At 40.8% G+C, this 23,834-nt stretch overlaps 3 protein-coding genes across 5 annotated transcripts; 1 reads left to right on the top strand and 2 right to left on the bottom strand.

Moving 5' to 3' along the window:
• The first annotated feature begins 1,674 nt into the window (after window positions 1–1,674).
• nemy (no extended memory) lies at window positions 1,675–18,233 on the top strand. Of its 3 annotated transcripts, none has more exons than XM_065485354.1 (6): window positions 1,677–1,867; window positions 14,553–14,782; window positions 15,410–15,621; window positions 15,681–15,850; window positions 16,056–16,218; window positions 16,764–16,905. In XM_065485354.1, the coding sequence occupies exons 1-5, from the start codon at window positions 1,740–1,742 to the stop codon at window positions 16,207–16,209; spliced, it is 894 nt and encodes a 297-aa protein (XP_065341426.1). In that variant the 5' UTR covers window positions 1,677–1,739; the 3' UTR covers window positions 16,210–16,218; window positions 16,764–16,905. The 3 variants fall into 3 exon arrangements, with proteins under 3 accessions (XP_065341427.1, XP_065341426.1, XP_065341428.1); XM_065485356.1 differs by lacking the exon at window positions 1,677–1,867 and adding an exon at window positions 9,538–9,689; XM_065485355.1 differs by lacking the exon at window positions 16,056–16,218 and having other exon boundaries at window positions 1,675–1,867; window positions 16,764–18,233.
• On the bottom strand, window positions 5,160–6,635 carry LOC135940601 (uncharacterized). The gene is made up of 4 exons (XM_065485557.1): window positions 6,195–6,635; window positions 5,842–6,144; window positions 5,517–5,791; window positions 5,160–5,459 (listed from the first exon to the last, which is right to left on the bottom strand). The coding sequence occupies exons 1-4, from the start codon at window positions 6,549–6,551 to the stop codon at window positions 5,183–5,185; spliced, it is 1,212 nt and encodes a 403-aa protein (XP_065341629.1). The 5' UTR covers window positions 6,552–6,635; the 3' UTR covers window positions 5,160–5,182.
• On the bottom strand, window positions 18,221–21,858 carry Elp2 (elongator complex protein 2). The gene is made up of 12 exons (XM_065485349.1): window positions 21,587–21,858; window positions 21,029–21,326; window positions 20,764–20,979; window positions 20,464–20,700; window positions 20,200–20,405; window positions 19,997–20,149; window positions 19,764–19,938; window positions 19,585–19,704; window positions 19,255–19,420; window positions 19,060–19,202; window positions 18,678–19,002; window positions 18,221–18,388 (listed from the first exon to the last, which is right to left on the bottom strand). Exons 1-12 carry the CDS (start codon window positions 21,713–21,715, stop codon window positions 18,250–18,252), a joined length of 2,307 nt encoding a protein of 768 aa, XP_065341421.1. The 5' UTR covers window positions 21,716–21,858; the 3' UTR covers window positions 18,221–18,249.
• Between the last annotated feature and the right edge of the window lie 1,976 nt (window positions 21,859–23,834).

The following is a 23,834-nucleotide window of genomic DNA, read 5'->3' on the forward strand; positions in this document are numbered from 1 at the left end:
TGTGTGTGTGTGTGAGAGAGAGAGAGAGAGAGAGAGAGAGAGCGCAATGCTCGTTTTTTCATGCAAAAAACGCAGCGGAAGACCGCATAAAAAATTTCACACCGAGATCGCGTAACGCGCAAAGCGCCGCTGTCCCGCCACTCGGAGGGAGGACTCTTGTTCCACAACACAAAAGTTTTGTAAGTTGTAATACAAACATGTGTTCTTGCATATATTAAATGTTTCACAGACACCAGCAAAATGCAACCATGCTGGATTTTTGAAAAATAAAAACCACTATTATTCATTAAGTAATTTTGTTTACGTTTCTGCTCATTAGAAAACATAAAAATTCGAGCCTCATCAAAACCAAGCAAAAATTTAAGAAATTTTGCCATTGTAAAAATCAATGGAAATTCAAATATTCGTTTGGAAATAGGTTATTTGTTTGTTTTTAATATTTTTTCAGTTCTTAGTGGTCAAACATTATCGAATAATAGGGACAGTTCTAACGATTTACGAAGCTTTTGACATATCAGAATTATTCTTAAAAACTTTATATCGGTCATATTTTACTTTATTTCAGTGAATATGCTTACAGATAACAATTTACAAGAAAAATATATTTTGGAATTTAAAAAAAAAATCATTTTGGTTTGTTTTGGCTCTAAAACTTTTTTAAATTACGTCTAAAAAACTCTGGAAATTAATAAACACTCCTGAAGTCTTTTTGTTAATCAAAGCTACGTGGTGTATTTAATCAAATATAAATATTTAAATTTAATTTTTACTTATTTAATTTTTTATATCAAATATCTCCAACTGTTAAATAACTTTTTGCGATTTTACCAGCAAAAATTGAAAATGAAGGGGCTTTATATCCTGAAAAGGTGAAAAACAACACGCGTTTGAATTAGGATAATATGTACTTTAGTGGAGGAACTCAACAAGCGCAAAACGGTCTCTCTGAGTAGTTTGAGTGGATAAATGGCGTGAATAAGTAAGACTTATTTTCCGTGGCTGTATACGACGATAAGAAATGAGCAACTTTTGTGTTTAGCCGTCACAACAGTACCACCCCTCGCCAGCAGCCCCTGTAATAAAACGGGCTGAACTAGCATTGACAGGTGGTGTTCTTTTCAAACAAAGCAGACAGCACGCACACACATGTCACAATCATAATTATCCTGTGACTAATATACATTATGCTTTCCGTTTTACTGGGATGCCAGTTGCTTTTGCTAAAATGATAAATTATTGCCACAATTTATCATGCACGTGTTGCAAAGAATAAACTTTGAACCCTTCAAAATGTGAGATTACAGAACAACATTTTGTACTAAGGCGAGCGCTTGTTTTTCACTCAATAATTAGCAATAATTTTAAGTGCGGCGGCAGGCATGAAGTCGAGGCGAAATTCGCTTTCAGCAGCAATTGCAAGTAATGTGCGTTGTGCAGGGGTGCAAAATACACCCTCGTTTCGCTCATTTGGTGTGGAGAAATCGCTGCGCTTAGCATTAGTGCGCGATTTATCCTTGGTGGGACCCGCCGATAACGCAGAAACAGGAACAAGGGTGTCTTAGCGCGGGCGGCGGGCGGCGTTGGCGAGTCATGCGCGGCGCCGAAAGCAGGAGGCGGGCAGGAGATTCCTCCCCCAGCCCGGCAGGAGCGAGCGAGGAGCGCGGCGGCGTTTTCGGTGCAGTGCTCGAGCAGCTGCCGATGCGCTGAGACAGGCCCTCCGCGCCAGCCCTCAAGTGGACATGGAGAACTCGCTGACCGAGTCCGCACCCATGGCCGAGTTCGACAAGAGCCCGCAGGACGAGCTGGACGGCGGCCCCGACGACCTGCCGCCGCCTCCGGCCACCATCGGCGCCGCCGAGGACCAAAAGTCAGTCTGAATTTTTATTTTTGGGGCCGTTAATTTTGCTTATTTTGTCTCGGCTGCCCCGGCGGCTGCACTTACAGGGGGAGGGGGCGAGAATTACACACACACACACAACCCCGCGCTCCCGCTTTTCTATAACGGGCCATTAACTTTGTTACAATCGAGCCGACTTTATTTACTGCAAGCGTTTCGTTCGCGACTGGCTCTCTTTTTTCGAGACGATTTGCGCGTGGGAATCGTTGCTTTCTGGGCAAGGACACTCTTTTATTCAATAGCTGCGGGCTTCCGAGCTGGAAGGAGCGGGCTGGGAACGAGATTATTTCGTTTGCGAAGGCGTTGGATGAGGCACTGAATGTACGAAATGCTTTTTAACGTTTCCACGATCCTTGAGAGGTATATAAAGACTTCATCCTCGTTCATTTCATAGTTATTTAATTAAACTCGACCAGTTTCCACGATCATCCTTTTATGGTTTTGGCTATTTAGTGATTCACGAGGATAAAACTGGAAGAACTTTCACAAATAGGCATTTAACCTTTTTCTATTAAAATATAAAAAGTCATTATTATTAGAATTCGAGTAGGCGTGGGACTCGTTAAAATTTAATAGAAACCAGAAATGCAAATCAAACTAAAAATACAAATAAATTAGCTTGCAACAACGACTTGCGAGCGGTCCGTTCCTAATTATTTTTAATTCAATATTCCTTAGACAGCGGCTTGTGATTCTCCAAAACTAGTTTTATGGAAAACAAGGTTAGAAACTGAACGCTTCAAAAGGTTGCCTTTAAACGCACGCCTAAACCAAAATTCAATTAAACTACCCTGGTGTTCTGGACTAGATTGGTAGCATTCAACGCACATGTGTTTCCCATAGTATTAGCACCAGCACATGTGATTATAAAAAAAAACAGTAACCATATTTCATGACATGCAAAATTTAATCATTTCCGCAGCACTAATTGAATTTGATAGAAAGAAAACTGTGAGCATCTTGTGAGTCATGATGCAACTTGAAAATTAATTAACTTCCACTAAATAATTTTTTTAATTTTTGCGCAGCTATAAAAGTTAAAAAGTTTTTATTTAGCATTTTGCAGAAGTAACAAAATGGAAATAACTTTGACGATGCTGCACAGATGTGAATGAACTTTGGAAAAAAGAGCCATAATACTTTATGGTCTTGGACTCAAGCATGGTCCACCTCAGGTCCACCTGTAAATATTTTTATTTCGATTCTCTGCTCATCACATCCCGTCTCAATAACGGACTCCAGGTCACAATAACACCGCCGAGCGGATATCATGGGGCTCAAGTGGTCGTAGAAGAGGATAGGTGCAAAAATCAGAATGTGGCGTGTCGGCGCCGTTGCGCCTTTCAGCCCGTTGAGTTATTTTAGCATTTCGAGTCACTAAATTAACCACCTTTTTGCCATCGCTGGCATTAGGCAGCCAGTGCATGATCCCCAAAATGCGCAAATATCTTACATTGCCTTGACACTCCTAAGAATGTGAACCAAAGGGCTGGTTTTTAACCAGGTGCTTAAAGAACAAAATTTTTTGCTATTGAGCTAAAAAACACTTGTTTTTATTTTGGTTCGTAAACAAAATAAATTTAAATCTTAGAGCAGGAGTCCTTTCTGTTCATTTTTAAGTCACATCTCCTCCATCGATTAGACATGTGAATGTCATGTCTGTGAAAGCTGAGCCTTTTACAACATTATGCAATATCTGTCATCTTTCCAAAAGAAAAAGCATCTAGTGCAGCAAAAAGCTCAGCGAGTTGATCGCACTCGTTTGGCCTTGGAGTGTTTGCGCTTTCAGCTTCGCGTTTGCAATTTGCCTGCCACTCGACACTCGACTGACATCCTAATCATTTTTTGATGGCAAATCCATACGGCATGTATTCAGCAGAGAAGCGTTTAATTCCGAAATTGATTCAGACGTGCGTGGATCAGGTTCTATTCAGGAAGGGAAATTAATTGCGGCAGGGGGGAATCCATTAGATTTTGGGAAGTGCATCAGGTGCGCGGGCCATTTCCCGCCGCCCTTTTTGTGGCTGTCAATGTGCCGAGCGCGCGATATAATAAAGTGTGCACCACACATGTTTGCTTTTCTTTCCGCCCGCGTTTTATTTTCCACAACAGTGGTGGTGCAGGCTTGGTAGCAGCTCCGCTCCGCCGGCTTTTGGTCGATTGGACAGCAGCACTACTTGTAAATAATTGATCTTTCGACTGCTCTGCGCGCCGCAATTTATGACAAGCTCCGGCGAGAATAATTTATCGAGCTCAAGAAAACCGAGGCTGAAGCCACCTGACAGTTGAATTGTGCAAGCTTTCGTTCAACGTCAGTTCAATAGGCAATCAGGGCGGTGGAAATTTCTGGAAAGTATGATTGTTCCTGATAAGACAATTTATCATTATCAATTTTTAATTTACATTAATCGATCCTCCCGGCGCTATTTGCGGAACATAAGCTCTAGTTTTAACAATTGGAAGACCCGAATTTGATCGCAGACTCGAGATACATCTCTAATTATTTAACTTTTCGTGATAATAACCCCGTGTAATGACTGTGCAACGTAATTAACATACAAATGAAAAAGGAAGTTGGCACACATTTTTTGAAGAGAAGCGTGTGCTCGCTGCTCAGTCGCGCCCAACGTGTTCCGCTTTAAACAAAACAGCTTTCCGAAAGAGAGATGTGTTCCTCAACAAATTAATAATTGCAGTCACGCCACCTAAAGTGTCGTCGTTTCGCTCTTATTTTTTTATCACTGCGCAGCGAGCGACAAACAAGTGAGTCCGTGAGTGGGTCGTCGGGGCGGCAGCACCCATCCACCCACCCACCCAGCCCTGAGAGACCGGGGGCACCGGCGGGTCGATAAAGCTGCGTGTATTGACTGGCTCACCTTTGACCCCGGAAGGACCGCGAGCGGCCCTTTCGAGTGCTTCTAGGCACCCTTTCTTTTACTTTTATAACCGGTCCGCGACTATAGGGGGTTGTTTGGGGGTGCGGGAGGCTCACCCGGCATTCAGTCTAAACAGGGGTGTGGTCCATGCGATCGTTACCGTGCTTGGAGCGAGCGAGAGGGATGCTGGATGGATGGATGGTGAACGTTCGCCTGCCCGTTTGGGCCGCACCCTCCCGCCCTTTTGCTCGTGCGTGCGATTTTGCCTCTTTCAAAATCAACCATGTGGGAGAATAAAGTTGGAAAGTGTTTTTGTTTCGAAATTCAGACCAAGAGTATTTTTGTTCAGCAAAGGGCTGGGATTGAAATAATACACAGAGAAGAAATTCTATCTGGAATTTTGCTTTATTCAGTCCATGTCCCTGAGCACCCTTTCGAATCGGCCAAACTCGTCCCTTCGGCTCTGCAGCCACATCATAGCGTCCCTTTCGTCAGGCGAGTACTCCGGCACAATGTATTCGCTTTTCTCGATTGAGGTGGATGCTGCTCCTCCCATCAGGGTCGGGTTGTGTTCAGGGGCGTCGTCCAGGGTCCACTGCTTTGGGTCCAGAAGGTACTTGAGCTCTTCTCTCATCACAAGCATCTTCTCGTCCTCACTAAGGTGCTTGCTCGTTGTTTCCGCCGAACTGATTGCAAAAAACATTTAGTTAGCACCAAAATTAAATTATTTCTAGTGTACTTACTTATCAGCAGTTAACTCTTTGGGGATGTCGAAACTCAAAACTTGGCTGTGATCTATAGTCAGGTTATCGACGCTAGACTCGGGCCCCATCACAGTGTAGGTGCATTTGTCGGTTTCGACGGCCTTGCCTTTCGTCTGGCCTTCTGTCATTTTAACGGTGCGCTTCTTGGTCACGGTGATCCCGTTGCCTTCCGTTTCGTAAGTGATGATAGCAACACCCCCTTCTGGTGCTTCTTGTCCATGGGGTACATCCGCACTCCTTTCAGAACGGTGCACCTGAGAGAAAAGGTGGTCAGTTGAGACTTTCACTCGCTTAAAATCCTTACCACTTTGCCATCGTGATCCAAGACAGTGTCAAGGTTGTTTCTGAGCAGGTCAAAAGCTGATTTCTGCCCGTGATCCAAATTGTTATCAAGACTTGAAGATGGCTGCGGACACCTAGTTTCACTTGGCACTGTCTTGATGGGCGCATCGTGCACATTACTGAGTTTCGGGGGAACAGGTCGAGGGAAAGTAAGGTTCATGTCCCGGGCAGTGAGCTGATGATGGAGCACTTGAGGAACGTTGCTCTGGGGATTTTTTTGCTGCAGGTGGCCGCTGGTTTTTGTTTCGTAACCACTCAAGCTCTCCTGTGTTTTAAATTTAAAAAAAGTCAATTAATATGCACGTCAAAACGTACCTGCTGGTGTGCGTTTCTGTTGATGACGTGATGGTGAGATTCGTCCAAGGAGAGAGTCGAAATGTTTGGCGGAAAATTGGGCTCGGCGAAGGCGGATGGATCCATGGCAAAGTCTGCGTTCTCCATGTCCGTCAAATCAGTTACCGAGTAAGTGGTGTTGGATTTTTTCAACACGAATGTGGCATTGTACGCATGCGAATTCTGTTGGTCGGGATTCGCGGATGAACCTTGCAAATCGGTGGCGTTATCCAACGAGACAGATTCTTCCGGGACGAGGTTGACTTGCTGAAGACGATCCACGATGCCGTTCAGGTCATTCATGGTCTTGTCCATGTCCAAAAGCAGGCTTTGTTCCATTCTTAAAGAATTTTGAGGAGAATTTCAGGAGGAATTCGTAAAGTGGACCGAACGGGATTTGAAAGTTCCAAGAATGAATGTATTGCAATAGAGTGTTAACTTTATCGATTGTTACAAAGAATTTTGCGAACAAAATAAAATGTCAACAATAAGAGCGGAAGGGTTATGATTATATCTCTCAATTGTTATGAAATTATCATTATAACGATTTCCTGACAAAAAATTATAAATTAATAAAGATTATTAAAATTAAGGAATAAAAGCAAATCTTAAGATTATTGTGGGCTTTTTAGTAAAAGCTCTCATTATGAAACATAATTGCCACTTTTAAAATAATTATAGCTGTTTATGTAGCAAACAAAAAGTGAAGTGCGAACTAATGTTAAAATCTTGCAATCAGCTCTCAGGTTCGTGTTGTTTGGAACCTCTAGAGCATTTACATGCTTCTCGCTTTTAATTTCAGCAGCATGTACCTTGAATTTTAGGTCCCGTTGCTACTGTTGCATCTTTTCACTGGAAGGATCTACAAAATTAAAGAATTAATTATTCCAGAAAAGCCTTGTGAGTCTCTGGCATTGCAGATTTTTAACTTAACTAATATTTTTTTGTCACGTTCACTTCTGATTTTGATTCAAATTAACTAGAAGTAGTTTGTAAAAGAGTTTATTTTTATATTCACCTTCTACATAATTATAATCTGCCGAATTTTCAATCGCTATTGGGAACGCTTCGTTGCGATTGGCTCCTTGTTTATTTGTGTTGTAAAAAAGAAACCACAAGGCCTTATGGCAGATTCACTTCTGTTGTGATTGTTATATTGAATTATGACCTTTTATCGCCGCTTTAGAGCAACAAGCGGAGCACTCTCAAAACTTTTATGTTGCGCGGTGTGATATTTTGCCACGTGAAATTCCATTCCGTGACTCCGGTGCTGCAATAATTCACGCAAGCCGCAAAAAGCGGGCGACTGGCTTGCTTACTTAAGCTAGGGTCACTTGCAATTTTAAAGGGCAGCTAGCGCGGCAAGTGCACGGAATTCCAAGCAACGGGTTTCAAGGTTGAGAAACTGCACTCATGTGTCTCTATCACTTGCAAATCTCCCAATTATGTAAATTGAAGACAATGTCATGAGCTAAATTCGTGTTTGAGTCATGTTTAGTAAATTATCATAACTGGGAAATTGCAAAATTCATAAAATTATTCAAAGAATCCCTTTTTTAATTTACGCACTATTTTTACCATTTTTTCTCGGGAAAGAATAAAAACACAATGTTTTATGTCAATATACCACTCAACGACTTATCACTGCCCTATGCAATCAGATGTGAGAGGAAGAAATCGCTTGCGCCGCTCCAATTGATCTGACTCACGCTAAAGAGCAATTACTCTTGATTGCCACCGTAGACAATTTTGCTCTATTAGCTCCATGCTTTATTTGACTGGCTGTGTTGAAATTGCTCTCGTCGTCCGTGTCATAAGGAAACCCTCAGATTCTTGTCTGGAAATAGAATATTTTTAGTGTGAACAAACAAAATAAAATTGTGTTGGTTCTAAAACTTGATCACCAGCGCCGAATGACGCTGTGAAGACGACACGAGGAAAGGCGCTCGGGCGCACATGGTCTCGGCAAAAGTCGCGCTATAAAAAGCACGGAGAGCGTGTGTTTCATATTCATGCTTCGAGTCAATCATTATTCACTTCCTCCCCGTCTCGAGGGCCGTCGCTTTTTGTCAACTGTGACGCGGCTGGTCTCCTCTAAATTTTTGATCTGCTTCTTAATTCACCAGAGAGCGGATTAGTTGTTTTTTTTTCGCCGGCGTGCCTTGCACCGAAAGGAAGGATTATACATTCAGGGCGAAATTATAACACGCCGAGATAATCAATTCGGTGCCTGTTGAAAGCTCGCTTGGATCGAAGAGGGGTGAAAGATGAAAGTGCTCGCGCGGTAAATGCACTCACCCAGCTTTTCACGTGTCGTGAATCTTTAAAGCGCTGTGTTGCTGAGAGTAAAAAAGTTAAATTGGATCAAACTTGCCTTTAGTTGCGCTGATGCGATGGCAAATTGCCGACCGTCGCGTCGATTTAAGGAAGCTGCAAACTTGGATTGTGTTTGCTGAAAGGGAGGACTTTCACAAATTGCATTGCATTTGATGACACAAGTATTTGGAAAGAATAACCTGAGTGAAGCGATAGTTTGCGACCGCTTTGATGATTTAAAAATTTCAACTCCCACGCCAATATTAATTTTTACAAGTTCAGAAAAATAAATATAAATTTAGTAACTCTCTTTCGTCAGTTTCCTGTGCGCAGAACCATGAAACAATTTAACGATTATGTGCTGTTAATTAAAAAATCAGAAGTGTTGAAGCGAAACGTTCAGAATGCCAAATTCCGCAGCATTCTATCAATGCACTCCATAAATTCGCGGAAGCAGCTCAATGTTACAATTGGTGCAACCTTTGCATCACTGTTCCTTTCAGTAGTTTATGCTACCTTTAATAATTGAAACTTAAGCCGAACACTTGTTATTATAGTATGGAAACCAATTAATGAGTATAAACACAATAAAAATACATGGAATTTTAAAGCACATTTAAGCCTTTGTCCGTTTTACCTTTCCAAGTAAGTAACCTTGTATTAACTGAACTGGTTTCATTAAAAATAATTTGTGAAAATTCATTTCTTCTCAAGAAGAGCAATTAAATAATCAACGTCATTTTCTTAAACGGCCGTAAGATAGTATAGAAACACTTATTAAGTGTCTCTAAAAACATAAGTCACTTATGAATTCCGTCGTTAAACAATAGAGACGATATTATCTCCACGACGAGAAAACGAACCCCTGGTCACTCGGCGCATCCCCGTCGTGCCCCGCATACAAAACTTTCGTCTGAGACAGAGAGCAGGCACCGATTGCACGTGACGGAGTTGTCGGCGTGAAAGCGAGATGGCTCTTCGCTTACGCCGGAACGCGCGGTTCACTGGCAACGGCGGCGAAGGAAAGGGAAAATGCTCTCCTGGCGTCGTCGAACTGTTTGGTGGCACAGTCCGTCCGCGTCAGGCAGAGCGAAAAGATCTGTGCGCGCCGCACTTTTCATCCCTTCATTGAGCAATGGTTAAGAACAGCATGCACGTTCAGTGAGTACCACGCGTCGCACCTAGCAACCACCGCCCCATGCAGCCTCTCTTATCGATCCACCCCGCCCAACTCGGACAAAAGCAAAGCAACCCCCGGCGCGAATTTTTATCACTCCGCCGAGTTTTATATACAATTTGACTGCGCACACACATACACACACAAGCCGAGGGTGCATACCGGGGTGGAAGTGCATGCTTTGTTTTCCGACCCTTGTGGCCGAATAAAATGTGTGTGTATAGTAGCGGATAGTTTTTGGAGCAACAAGTTGGCCCGTCAGCACACAGCACGCATCCCTCTCGAGGCTGGCAGCGCACTTTCCGCCGCAAACGCTTTGAATAATTAATTTCGCATCTCCACACGCACTAGGCAAATTTGCGAAACGGCGTGCGGATGTTCTATGCAGTGCTTACCAATTTGCAGAAGTGCTTTGTTCCGCCTGTTCTCAAAGCTAAAAGTTGGTTGCAGCAATATGCTCTAGCTTCCCTTCTTCCCAACGCAGAATTGGCTCGACCTTAATTAATTTTAAAATGCTCTTTTTGAGATGCTGATGGGAAAGAATCAAAGTTTTATCTCAAGCTTCAGTTTGGTGCAACACTGATTTATTTTCCCACCGTTAATCTTTGCGCAAACTGTGTTGCAGACGCTACCGTGTCGAATTCGACCTTTTTTCGCTCTCAGGTGGATCCAATTTTGAACAATCACCAGGGCGTTGACGTTAGTACTCGGGCCCAGTGATCTCATTTCCTATCAAACACGCACGACTGGTGCAAAATAAATAATCCCTTCTACATCTCAAACGACCAGTTTTTAAGTTTCCAGCAAGCTTTAAATTAGCATGCAAACTTGACAGCATAGTTGTTCCAGACGGATTCCAGTTGCGATTAGCGAATAAGAATGCACCGCATTGCCTGAGGCGAGAGGCGTATTCTATTTTCTGCTGCATACACATCTATCAGGTCTTGGCAGAGGCGCTCTTCTCTCTCGTATGAATAAAAAACGAAAGAGAGAATTTCCCGAAGGGATAAAATTAAAGGTAGCAGCTCACAAGAGTTGAGGGACCGCGTTGCTTCATCGTCTGCTTGTATTTTGAGCGGCCGGCCGGCCGGCTCCAATGGAGACAATTATCTCTGACCTTGAGTCAATAATATTATTCTCAAAACTCAATTCCAGAGCCGGCAGCTTCTCGTGCGTCGCGCCACGTTTACCTTTTTTGTTCCCATCGCTCCAAAAATCTCGCCTCTCATCACCTCGCGCGTTTGGTATTTAAGGCGCACAGATTATGGGCGGAATTGTGCATCTAAATGCGGGCCACATGGTTTCCGATCAATGAATGGAGGCGTCTGACCTTTTTTCTTGGAAATCGCCCGGATGAATGAGTGTCCAAAATTACGAAAGTATAACGGTGAAAATGTAATAATTTCATTTTGATTCAAGTCTAGACACTTTTAAGTAATTTTTTTCCACGAAGAAGGTACAACTCGTTCAGTTTATCGTTCAAAAGACACGAAAAACCACTTTTCCTCTCCTTCACAATACTCCTGCTTCGCGTGTGTCCTATTCAAGCAGCAATAAAACGCGAGATTTCGAGCAAAATCCACTGTTGATGTAACAAAGTGCTCGAGGCGAACATGCAACGATGATTTCAGCAAATAACTTATTCTTTGGCAGTACGTTTTTGCACTTCCCGTGTCGTCAGCCATAGAGACTAATAACTTGTGAATTATGCAAATGACCACATGCCCCCATCATTAAAGAGATCGCTAAGGTCAAAAGGGGCTGCCGCGCATACTTGGCTCCAATCAAATAATCACGCACAAGCAACCAAAATTCCTTTCTATCCTTTCCTCCTCGTCCGGTGTGGCATTTCAAATATACGAAGCTATCGATTACTTTCGGTTACATTTTCTTTTTAAATCTTAATTTTAACCTTAATCATAATTTTTTCCTCACACTCTACTTTTTATGAAATTGATAATGCTGGAAAATTTAAAGTGACACGAAATATACAAAATTGAAGTGCCACGTCATTTTAGATAAAAAGTATTCTGGAGGACTGGCACTCTTTAAAAAGTGTAATAAAAAAGATATTCTTTAATGAGCAAGCGTAACAATGAAGTCCAAAATGATAATTAAGAAAGTAGTTTGAAACAAAACGACAGAGAAATCGTCGTTGCATAAAACATTAAAAAATGAGCATAAAAGTAAGGTATGTATTTTGCACCACACGGCGATCTGGTTTCCTTTTTTTTACTCTCCGCCGTCAGCAAGTGGAGCGCGCAAAATATAGCAACGAAAGCTGATGATCGGTGCTGGAATTATTCCCACACGGTGCAATTATAGTAAGAGCAGGGCGTTCGAGAGTGATTTCCACCAGATACGCGTATTTGATGCTCTCAATTTTTACTCGCTAATTATACACTCTGTTTATACCTGACGCGTAAACAATTAATTAGCTCGTCTGCGAGACAGGCTTTCTGTTATTTTAAATTATACGGATGGTGCTGTGTTTTGATTTACAAGTAGATAGCCAATCCAAAATTTCAATTTTTTTCCAGGAGTTTAGAATAATAAAATCATGTAGTTGAATTTTTTAGCATTTATTTCGAGTGATACCATCATTAGCTCTGGTGGTGGAAACCGGTTTGTTTACAATAATTCAAAATTCGATACGTCGTGACAGAAAACAATCAAAGTTTTGTAACAAAATATGTGCAATCCAATCATTAGTTCGTCTTCTTTCAATATATATACCGAGCGTGGAATCATCTATAATGATCGGCGTAAAAAGTTGACCTTTATTTATACCGTGGAAAGGAAGATACGTGGGCGTGTGTGTTTTTTATTACGTTATTATTTTCAACGCCGCTCTAGCATGGCTCTAGCTTTTCTTCCTCCGCGGTCGTTTCCATCATTAACATTTCCCCTACGCGCGTGAAACACACCTACCTTTGATTATCAATTTCATTTCCTCCTTACTTCTCACCTTAGGGCAGCACGTTCTTATCCGTCCATATAGCTTCTCTCTTATCTAGAGTTTCTCGGTTTGGCTCAGCGTGACTTTTACGAATAACCCCGGCATTGTTCCGCGTTGACCCTAGCAGCTTCTATTTAAAATATGCTGCACACTTCAATAATAAACGTGCACGATGAACGGAAAATAGTTGCAACGTCTCGGGAATGGTAATCAGCCGAAGGCAAAACAGCGTGCACTTATCGGTCACTGATTGGGATGCGAGTCAGTGTGTTGGCTGGAACATTTCCAAAGAGCTAAAACAATTCCTCCGCAGACGACCCCTTTCTAATTTCGAAGGGTCACATATTATTATTGTGTTGGCCGCGGAATGTGTTTCTTTCGCACAAATTTGACACACATTTACTCTCCAGTCAACCGTGTCTGCTGCGGATGGCAATAAGAAATAGCTGTCTGCTGCAGGAAATTTCAGCGGTGCAGCTCGAGTGGCAAAAACAACACGGAGCGGGCAATGGTCCATCAAGAGGAGCTGCCGCACGGGTCATTAGACAATAACAACATTTCTTTCTGCAGCGCCTAATAACTGCACTTGCGGTTCAATCATGGCTCCTTTATTCACCGAAAAAGCCCAATCGAGCGCCTCGAGCGACGATTGTGCCGCCGACCCTAATTCCCTTGCGCATGGCATATATTTCGCAAGCCGATATATTGCACGCTGAAAAATAAATTGGTGTAATTCCGACGTACTTTTCGCAAACGCATATTCTTCAGAGATTGAAAAGTGAAACTGACCACATTACGCTGAAGAAAGAAAAGTTAGATTCTGGTTTTGTAATTTAGCTTAAAACCACGCACGTCTGACAGGCTCATTTTGTTTTTTGGAATCGCATTTCTTGATATCAGAAGAAAAATTTTTCATGTAAGTGATGCCGATCCGCGAAACCAGAGAACAAGGATCGACGCCTGTTTTCGCCATGTATCGCGTTACGCGCAGATGTGACTAATTTGGACGCGATTGAAAGAATTGAACTAGTTGAGCTCGTTTCCCCTCGCGGCAAAGACATGCCGCGTGGTTTATCATGCTTACACTGACCGACTCTTGTTCTCCGACTTAACGAGATATCACATGCTATTAAAATTCACGCTTGCGAGCGTGCTGGAATTGCAAGCGGGGTGCCAAAAAAACTGGTTGACAATCGACCGCGCCGTTTACTTCCTGGGTGAGTGCGTGTAGCATTAAAGCGGAGAAAGCTGTAAAGAGACAGGTTGTTTGGCTCGTGCTCTGCCGAGTGTAATAGTCTCGATCCGCAAATAATCAGCAGGCGCACTTGGTTCAAACGATCAGGGTTCAAGTTACGCAAACACTTTTATTACCCCGCCGATGCTTGCGTGAGGTAATGCTAAACTGGATTCGCACTGCACTTGATATGAGAACAACTTTAATATGCCTCTGCAAATGAAACGTAATTGCAATACTTAGACTGCTTTTTATAACATTAAAATATATTATAAAAACGTACTTCCCGTTTTATTTCAAGATTGCAAATAATACTGCTCCTGTAATTGGCAGCAACAATTATAGAAAAAAAGTTACTTAGTTATAAGATATGTAGAGCTAGTTGTGAGAGTAAACGATCAGACATTTTTCTTTTTTACCTCAAAAATTGATGTATGAGTCTGTCGTGTTTAAAGTGCCTGAAGTATCCATCAAGGTGATGTCTTTTAAAGAGCATATGGATGGTTGCCGCGGGGTATATCATTCAGGTGTCTTTTCGCAAATTACGCCACTTTGCGACGAGAGCAAAACCTGTTTTACCGTGCATGCACTCAAAGCACAGATGATTGAATTCTGATCGAACAAAACTGAAATTCGACTCTCTTCTGTTCACAGGTCGCGTCGCTACTCCGGCGAGGATAGGGGCGGCTGGGCATGTGGAAATTGGTTCGAGTTTCTGCTCGTGGTGGTGGTCGCCAGCATCCTACTGTTGGGCGCTCTTGGTCTCGTCATTTTCTGGGTCTTCAACTACCGCAATGGCGTTGGCTGGCTGGATGAACCGGAGCTGCTTTTCAACTACCACCCGATTCTCATGATTGCTGGATTCGTGACCCTCTCTGGATTCTGTGAGATAATTTTTCTGCTCATTCTTAACTTATTTTTTATTTTGAAATCCGAGTTTTTTATTGCTTTTATTAAAATATTATGTGACCAAAAGGTCCAGATTTTTCAAAACATATGCAATTCAAGCAAATAAAATCATGTGAGGATGCTCTTTGTTTCAAATGTAGGTAAAATGGAAGGAAAAAACCATCACAAAAAAGTTTAAAATATGACTAGTGGATGCTGTAAACGTAAAAATAAATTCTTTATATTAACAAAATAAAGATTATTTTGAAATTATCACTTCCCTGTTCCATGTCGTTCTTAGTAAAGATTAATTTATAAAAGCTGATGACTTGATGAGGTTTCAATACCTCTGAAACAGTTTATTCTAGTCAGGGTGCTGGCGTTGAAGTATTTTTTCTATATTTTTTATCCCCTAGCAAGTGCGAGTAAATGAAAATTTGCTGTGATAATTTTCCAGCATTTACTTTTTATAAAATGTATTTTAATTTTTTGCTACAAATTCAGGCGAAATTTCAAGCTGGTGTAAATATGCAGATATCATAAATATAACAACAATATTACATCTTGCCCTAAACCTAGATTCAATAGTTCTGCATTTTATTCTGACGGATAACTTTCCGTAGCGGTGCTGATGTACAGAATCTGCCGCTGCTGCCGCCGAATTTACGTTAAACTGCTGCACACCCTTTTCCACCTGTTGGCCATCCCCTGTGTGGTGTTCGGCTTCATGGCAGTCCTCGAGAGTCACAACAGAGCAACCCCCGAGCCCATCCCCAACTTCTACAGCCTGCACTCGTGGATGGGATTCGTCACCATGGGGCTGTTTGTTCTGCAGGTTGGCTCGCAAGAAATGTCATCCGTGGTGCAGTTAGTAACTTTGATTAAAATTCGCAGTTCGTGGTCGGCTTCTTCAGCTTCCTGGTGCTGCTGTGCTGTGAGAACGCGACAGCCTCGTTCAGAGCCTCTCTGGTGCCAATCCACGCCACCTTCGGAATCACAACCTTCCTGCTGGCTGTGGCTACTTGCCTCACTGGTCTCACCGAGAAAGTCTTCTTCACACTCAAGTAAGTCGAGCCGTTTTTGCTTTCCTCTCCTCGCCCTTTTGGTTGTTGAATGGAACATCCCAAAAAAAGAGCATGAGTGTGTTGATGTGCGTGAAATAAAGAGAATTTTTTGCCGCTCAGTCACTTTTTGTCCACAAAGTTGGCAGGCGATTGGCTCAGGCTCTTTATTTCCCATCCCGTAAGCATGCGTGTCTGAAATTTGCAGCAGCTCCTACTCGTTGCTACCTGAGGAAGGTATCGTGGTGAACGCGCTGGCCATGGTGCTTGTGGCGATCGCCATCTTCGTAAGCTACGCCCTTGCCAGGCAGGAGTTCAAGTACAAGAGCCACATGCTCGTCTCCATCCAGAGCGACCTGTAGACCGCAAAAGTAAATAGCTCTCCTCGTTTAATTGATTTTCTCCTGCTACAATATGTATTGGACCGCTCGCCTTTCTCACTCTGCTGGGACAAAGCTTCTGTCGGTGATGGAGAAATTCTTTTCTATTAACCTTTCTTCCTGCATGAGTGCTTTTGCCTTTTGAACTTTTCCTATTATGCTTGTTGATTCAGAATGTGTGAGTTTTGCGACTTTCGCGATCTCTGCAAATTGACTTTCTGTGGTAAGAGAAATTCAAGTTGGTGGATATTGGAAAAAAGTACGATAATGAACCACTTTTTGTTGTCACAATTTTCGGAATTAAAAACCAGGAAATCTGTAATCTACTATTCTGCTTTTAAGAATATAAACATTTTTCATTCCGAGACTTTTAACTCTTCATTAATCTTCACCTATTGATGACACAATTCTTTGCAATTCAAATTCATGGCTTCATTATTGATTTAAAAAAGCTATAACTCAAATTGGTGCTCCACTAACATGATAAAATTATTTATTGTGACCCTCAGTGAACATACATTTAATTTTATTTGCAGAGAAACATACTCCGAATTTCCTCTTGAGGGGATAGTAGTGAACACCCTAGCCGTGGTTTTAGTGGCGCTGGCCATTCTGCTGTCGTACGCTGTTCGCCGAGAACTTCCCATCGGATCAACGCTGAAAGTGGCCGAGATCAAGTAAAACCTTCCTTGTGAACAGGAACTTAGCAAGAGCAACAACAACGCGCACAAACGAACCAAACCCGAAATTTTCTCAAATTCATTTTCGTGTCAACAAACTTAAGCTAAACACTTTATCTCCCTCGGAAGGTGTAAATAATTTAACTTTTAAGTTGCTGTCTGGCATTTTTGTATTGAAAATGAGTTTTATTAAGCTGTAAGTTAAGAGTATGTTGTGAAAACTGTATATTGGAATCTGTCGCTTTTATTTAAAAAGCGCCAGCTTCCTAGTCTATCTTAAATGTTGGCAAAGTGGAAAGACTGAAGATGGCATGGAATTATGGAGTTCTGCATCCTCGTTTGAATCTGCAGTTTTCTTTTCACCTGCTGAATAAGCACAGAAAGCAATCATTCGTGTTCAGCACAATTGGCACAAAATAAAATGATATGAATTGTGCTCAAAATGTTTCAACGCAAATTGCTTTATCAATCTGCTAGTACTATGAGAGCAGATTTTTCTCAAATTCTTTGAAACACAAAAAAGTGGACCACACGTTTTAAATAATGTCTCAATTTTACACCCTCCATTAGTTTATATAATGACTTTGCTCTTGTGTGAAAATTTCCTACGCGACTTTTCTACACCATTTAATACTTTGGAAGTGACTGGGCGTTTAAACCATTGGAGCTATTATTATTAAACTGTAGTATTGATATGAAACAAGGAGAAATACTCTTTAAATATAAAACAAATATTACAATTAATACATTGGTGTGTAATAAAAGGAACAATGTGCTCTATTTACTGTTGTTAGCCATTCCAGATTTTAGTTACTCGGAGAGGTCAGAATTTGCATGAGGACCTATAGATATTGTTTGTTAGGGAGAGATAATTTATTCAAGTTCAAAAAAGAGACCAAATTCACTTCTATGCGTATACAACTTCATCGCTCCATTGTAATCATGTAAGCGAGTTCGTTTTGGTCGAATTGTCAACTAGCATCTGGTAAAAAATACTAATCTGTGTTCTTTCGCCCTTATTCATCATACACATTAGAATCATAAAGAAAGAGCTAATCGTGAAATTAACACTGTTGTTATGTGTACCTTAAAAGCTACGAGTTCATATTATACAAGCATGAAAACCCAACACAATCATGAATAATGCCAATATTGAAAGGAAACTCTTTGGTGACGCAAGGATTTCGACGACCCTGATGACTGAAACCCAGTGTAACTGGTTTAATGTCTTGAGGTCCAATTTTGTACACGTGAAAAATTGTAGAATTCTGTTTTCTAAGCATCTTTTTGGATACAGACAAATAAAGATAAACTTTGTGCTACACTCACATTAGTTGATTTATTATTCGTCCAAAAGACAGATTTTAAAGAGTTTTACAGAGCAGTCATTGGAGCATGAGGCGAGAACAAGGCAGACACCATGGGCAGAATCTTCAGTTGGCTGGAATGCTAGCCGACGAATAGCTTTGTGATGAGCAATCCTGAAAGCAAAGAGCAGATATCCACCCGCACTTTTAGTTCGAGTCAATGTTTCAAGCAAGCTTCAAACAGCAAGTCACTCTGCAAAGCAAAAATAAGGCGACATACGAGTGATTCTTAAGAATGTAGTTCTGAGGTTGAAAGCGCTGGCTAACAACAATTGTAGGAAGACCAGTTATAGAGAAGAAGAGAAATTCAGCTTCCAAGAAAAATTTTCTTTTAAATTTAAAGTTCAAAGGTAGAGGATATAAATACATTTTAAACTAAAAATGAGATTGCATTGTTCATTACCTTTGATCAAAGCTGTAAAGAAGGGTCCAATTTTCTTCCACCGACTTCCAATTGCACAAATGGATGATCCCATTTTCACACCCAACAGCAATGATATAGTCTGTTCTGTGGTGCCAAAAGTCAACAGCTGTCACCGCTTGATTCAGATTCAGATGAGCTCCGATAACTTGAAATTCAGCACCAACTTCCCAGACAACAACTTTGCCTTCACGTGAGCCAGTTACAAAAAATTTACTATCTGGAGACCAGCTGCACGACCAGATCACTCTCGTGTGCACAGAGTTCTTTTTATTTGTCGAAAACACAAGCTGGAAAGGCGCTTGCTCTGCGAGAAATTGCAATAAATCAGGAGAACTTTTAGAGGAAAAAAATCATTTTTTACCATCATCAACATTTTTGTATACGCTCAAGCATCTGTCTCTAGACACTGCCAATAAGTGCGAGTCGTCGGGAGAAAATTCCAGTTGGGTCACTGTCAGGTCGTGGTAAAACAGCTTCTGGATTTCAACCCATTTTTGTGCATCCCTGGTTGGAAGTTTTGTAATATTCTATATTGATAAAGTATTACTTTGCTTACCAAATTATAATAAAAGCGTGGTCTTTGAGTCTTGCTCTACACGCTGAAGCCAAATATTTCCCTGAGCGGCTGGCAGCAAGGCAGTGCAACTCAAATCCATGACCGTATAATTTCCTTTCTTCAGGCCACAAAGTTGCCTTCCACAAGAGCTCTTCTCGGATTGGATCTAAAATACGAAAGACACAATTGTAGAATCTTGTCTTCTTTGGCTCATTGAAAATGAAAAAAAAAAAATATTGAAAATTATCAATTGTCAAGCCTAAAAGTGAAACTGTGAGCTGTCAACGAGTTTTCTTTTTAAAGTGTGTTAATAACGCTAAAAAATCCAACCTTTAGAATTCTCAATGCCTTCAAAGATCAAAGCCTGATTTGAGTCTGGCGTCTCTGTCACACTCAGGTTGGAAAGGCCCAGTTCCAGTTGAGATGCAGCGTCAGAAATCTGTCCCTCGACTAACAACGATCAAACAAATGTAGTTTTTAAGATTTTTCAGATAATTTTCTTTAATTACCTTTCAGATCCACGTCACACAATTGCTGGACGCATGAGAGGAACTGCTTTGATGTTTTGAAGACACGGACAATTTTTTCATCTCCACCAGATGCAAACATGCTTCTTGAAACAGACGCGACACAATTCAAGTCGTAGCCATGCACCTGAGGCCGACCAAGTTCAAACCAAAGTTCCTGTCAATTAAAGAACAATTTGATACTTTTTAAGATCCAAGTTAAATTAGGAACTAACCTCTTTATGGGTTTTCCACTGCGCGTGAATTCTTGTTGTCTGGTCCGCACTGCAGGTGTATAAAAAATGCCCATTTGGCTCCCAAATTAGGTCAGATACTTCAGCAAAGTGGCCTCCACCCACTGTAAATGAGGCAGTCCAAGTTCCTTCGACCTGATACAAAAATAAGACTGATTTATTTTGAAAACAAGTTGAGCACATACTTTGTTCCACAGGTGGAGTGCGCCATGAAGACTGTGGGCCAAGATTGCATTTCCGGTCGGGTTCCAAACACAACCCAAGATTTCCATTGAATCTTCTTTCAAAATGCCAAGACGATTAGGCATCCACAAGTCCACATCCGAGCTTTTGGTCCAGACACAGATTGTTCCATCAGTTGAAGAGCTCAAGATCGAAAAGCCAAAATTATCTAAGTAAATTAAACAAAAATGAGCACAAACAAACATTTATTTACTAAAAAATATAACCTGCTGCACTCTTGCAGCTCCAGGCAACCGATTGCACCCAAGAATTGTGACACATGAGCACACTTTCCAGTTTGAGAGAATACATCTGTTTCCCGATACTGAAAATTTTCTCCTCCACCTCAATATCCTCCTCAGGACCAAGCTCGTGTAGTTTCTTTGGTAGGTGTGAACAAACGGAAATCTTCCACAGGCGAACATAAGTGTCTTGGGAGCCGCTACAAATAAAAAGATCATCTCCTGTATTGTCAAATAAAATGCATTAATTTTTAGATGTTCCAGGCAAAGTAATTTAAAAACTACCTATCGTAACGGAATCCAAACAAGTAATCCAGTCCTCGTGACCGACCAAATTTTCCTTTTTCACAAACTGACCATCAGCGTCAAGAGAATAGAGTCCAATTTTAAAATCATCCTGGGCACAGGCCAAGATAACTTGCTGGCAGCTTGGCAAGGCACAAAAATGCACATCAAGACAGAATCCTGAGCCAACCTTCAATATTTGATTGCAGTCCAATTCTGATGAAAGAAAGTTGATTAGAATGAACAAAAACACTGAAAAACAAACCTAACGAATCCTGTTCTGACAAGGGCACTGTCCAAATTTTCACAGAAAGATCAGTGGCAGTGGTGGCTACTAGTAACTGTCCATCATTTTCAATTCCATGCGCGACTGTCACTGCTCCTGAGTGTCCCTTCAGGGTGGCCACACGTCTAAGGCCAAGTTGCGCGCATTCTTTCCAAACAATTACAGATTTGTCGCTTGACGTGGAGATTATAAAATTCCCTCGACTGGTCCTGATGCACTGAACACTTCGCACTTCTTGTTCATGGCCTTGCACGGTGTGAAGGACTTTCAACTTTTCCTAAAGAGTATTGTAAAAAACAAATTAAATTAACTGTTTACAAATTTATTTTTCAAATTGTAACGGTTTGTGGTATTTTAATATCTGATAGATCAGAATCAACCGTTTCATTGGAATCACAAAAGTATTAAATATTTAAAATATATACATACATATTTAACTAAAAATAATAATAAATACAATTTGTGATTCCCACCTAGCTTCGTTGAACTAGATCTTAAACAGAATTATCTATTATAAAATTAACGTTACAAACTTACGTGATCATAGACTGCGATGGAATTGCACGATCCGTAATAAATCAAATTTTGCGAACTCCACGCCAGACAATGAGGGCTCCGGTTGCAACTACAGGAGGTGTAGACGTTGTCAACGTGATCCACCTTCATAGTGGCTCAAAGGATGACTGAATCTTAGGCGGAAGTTATAACACCAGCCTAGCCTGAAGGGCAGACACACTTTACGCTCAAAGTGGTTGGAAAGTCTACGATGACAGAAAGGTGAGCAGCCCTTTAATAAGAGAAGCAGCGCTGTCTGTTTTGGCCTGACCACGCTGTTTTAGAATGAAAACAAAGGGGCGTGGTTCATTCTGGAATCAAAGTTGAAGCGCGCGAAGATAAGTTTCACAATGCTTCAGTGCTCGCCTGGTGTATTATCAAATTTCTCAAATTTTGAACAGATAGTGTAAATATTGAGTTTTTCGTTAAATTACAACAGGAAGCATCCAGATCATCACTGTAGCTTTATTTTACAGTAATTTATTATTTCCAAGGCGTCAATATTTCGTGAAAATTAAATAACCTGACGTATTTTGATGAATGCGTATCAATAAATTTATTAATTGTGATGTCATTTAAATAAATATATTAAATGTTGCAATAACTGTATTTTTTCAAAATTAAAATCGAGAATAATTCAAATGTATAATAATATTTCAAGGTATTTTTGCATCGACGAAAAATATCAGTAGAGTAATTATTATAATCTTTAATTAAAAAAGAAAACATTCAGACTCCTGATAAATATGTATGTAATGTTGAGGGAAGAGTCAAAGGCAACTTTAATGGAACAATGTGTTGAAAGGAGTGTGTATGTGTACTATTCTTCCCCACTATATGTTTTGAGAATTGCTACTTTGCGCTCAGGCATGCAGGGTGAGTGGAATTGAACCATCTAGGAGTGCAAAAGTGAGGCTAAATTGTAATGCATGCATAATGTATGCAAAGGTTAATAGACCATACGGTGGAGAAATTTATGCACGCGAGTTGTATACAAGCTACCTCTCGCTGCCTCTCAGCTTAACTCGCGACGGCGTTGAAAATTGTTATCGCACTTTGCATACAGTAAGCGTAGTTCCAAAAGACTATTATTATAATATGCTCTTTAGACGTCAACCAAATATTTTACTAGGCTGGTACAACATTAAACCTTACATCGTATGCTAGTTTGCTTAACTATTAATATATTCATAATCTCTGGCTTGATAGTATGAGTATACCACTGACTCCCACTTACAGAAACAGACAATCCAATAAATTTGTTAAACAATAAATTCAAACATACATTTCGGCTCCTCAATAGCTGCGCAGTTAATTATTTATTTTGTCTTCACAACCTGCACCCTTGCCGTTTCAACAAATATCATGGAATGCACAGTCAAAACATAATTAATACTCACGGATCTGCCAATGAAACTAATAAAGTATTATTATGCCAATTTGCGGGGGTGAGAGGGACCTGTAGATATAGACCTGAGTTTTATCCCATTGTTGGTGATGTCAAGTGAGATTATGGATTTTAAAGTTCTGATAATTTATCGCTCTATTTTAGGTTTTTAGCTAAAAAAAATATTAGCTCGAGAATCTTTCTAAACTCAAACGCACGAGCTCGTGGCAAATAAAGTCCTTTTGCAAATCTTTGTGGTAGGTGTAGCTCGACTCTCAAACGATTAACTCATTGACAAATTGATTAACACTGATTGAATAACTGACAATGAGTGACTTAAATAGACCATGCATACAATTAGAGTCTTACATTAAAACTGCAATTGCTTAGGGTGATCTGAGTAGGTCAAGCGCAGGGACCATTTAAATAATCAAATACCTCACTCTCCTCACTGTCCAACATATTCACTGGGGTTCTTACGGCTGTAAAAAATTTGAATGCAGTTTAAATTTCACTATTATTCATTACCTAGAGTAAATCTTCTTGGCTGTGGTTTTTATATATAATTTAATTATAATAATATGGTGCGCGCTGCGCGCTTGTTACACAATTTTGTTCAACTCAAATACTGATCAAAAATTTGGATTTAAAATTAACGACATTATCGATAAAATAAATAGAACGATTCGGACTTATTTCGATTAGTCACCGCTGTAAAACATTGACCTAAAGAAAATATCATGAACTGTGATTTAACTAATAGTGACCTAAATCAAATAGTATAATTAAATCCACCGACTCATCTGGTAAAAGTGTAACGTTTTTAAAGGTTAATATTATAGC

This window comes from Cloeon dipterum, chromosome 3 (assembly GCF_949628265.1).
Source record: "Cloeon dipterum chromosome 3, ieCloDipt1.1, whole genome shotgun sequence".
Classification (NCBI taxonomy): Eukaryota; Metazoa; Arthropoda; class Insecta; order Ephemeroptera; family Baetidae; genus Cloeon; species Cloeon dipterum.

Bases quoted from the DNA above. Each gene is read 5' to 3' on its own strand.
- LOC135940601 (XM_065485557.1), bottom strand. From the start codon at position 6,551: ATGGAACAAAGCCTGCTTTTGGACATGGACAAGACCATGAATGACCTG. The intron at 5,792-5,841 runs GTAAGGATTTTA...CTTTTCTCTCAG, and splicing joins TGGATCACGATGGCAAAGTG to GTGCACCGTTCTGAAAGGAG. The intron at 5,460-5,516 runs GTAAGTACACTA...TTTTGCAATCAG, and splicing joins AAAGAGTTAACTGCTGATAA to TTCGGCGGAAACAACGAGCA.
- nemy (XM_065485354.1), top strand. From the start codon at position 1,740: ATGGAGAACTCGCTGACCGAGTCCGCACCCATGGCCGAGTTCGACAAG. The intron at 1,868-14,552 runs GTCAGTCTGAAT...TTCTGTTCACAG, and splicing joins GGCGCCGCCGAGGACCAAAA to GTCGCGTCGCTACTCCGGCG. The intron at 15,851-16,055 runs GTAAGTCGAGCC...TGAAATTTGCAG, and splicing joins AAAGTCTTCTTCACACTCAA to CAGCTCCTACTCGTTGCTAC.
- Elp2 (XM_065485349.1), bottom strand. From the start codon at position 21,715: ATGAAGGTGGATCACGTTGACAACGTCTACACCTCCTGTAGTTGCAAC. The intron at 19,939-19,996 runs GTTAGTTCCTAA...TTTAATTGACAG, and splicing joins AGTGGAAAACCCATAAAGAG to GAACTTTGGTTTGAACTTGG. The intron at 19,421-19,584 runs GTTGGATTTTTT...TTCGTATTTTAG, and splicing joins AGGCATTGAGAATTCTAAAG to ATCCAATCCGAGAAGAGCTC.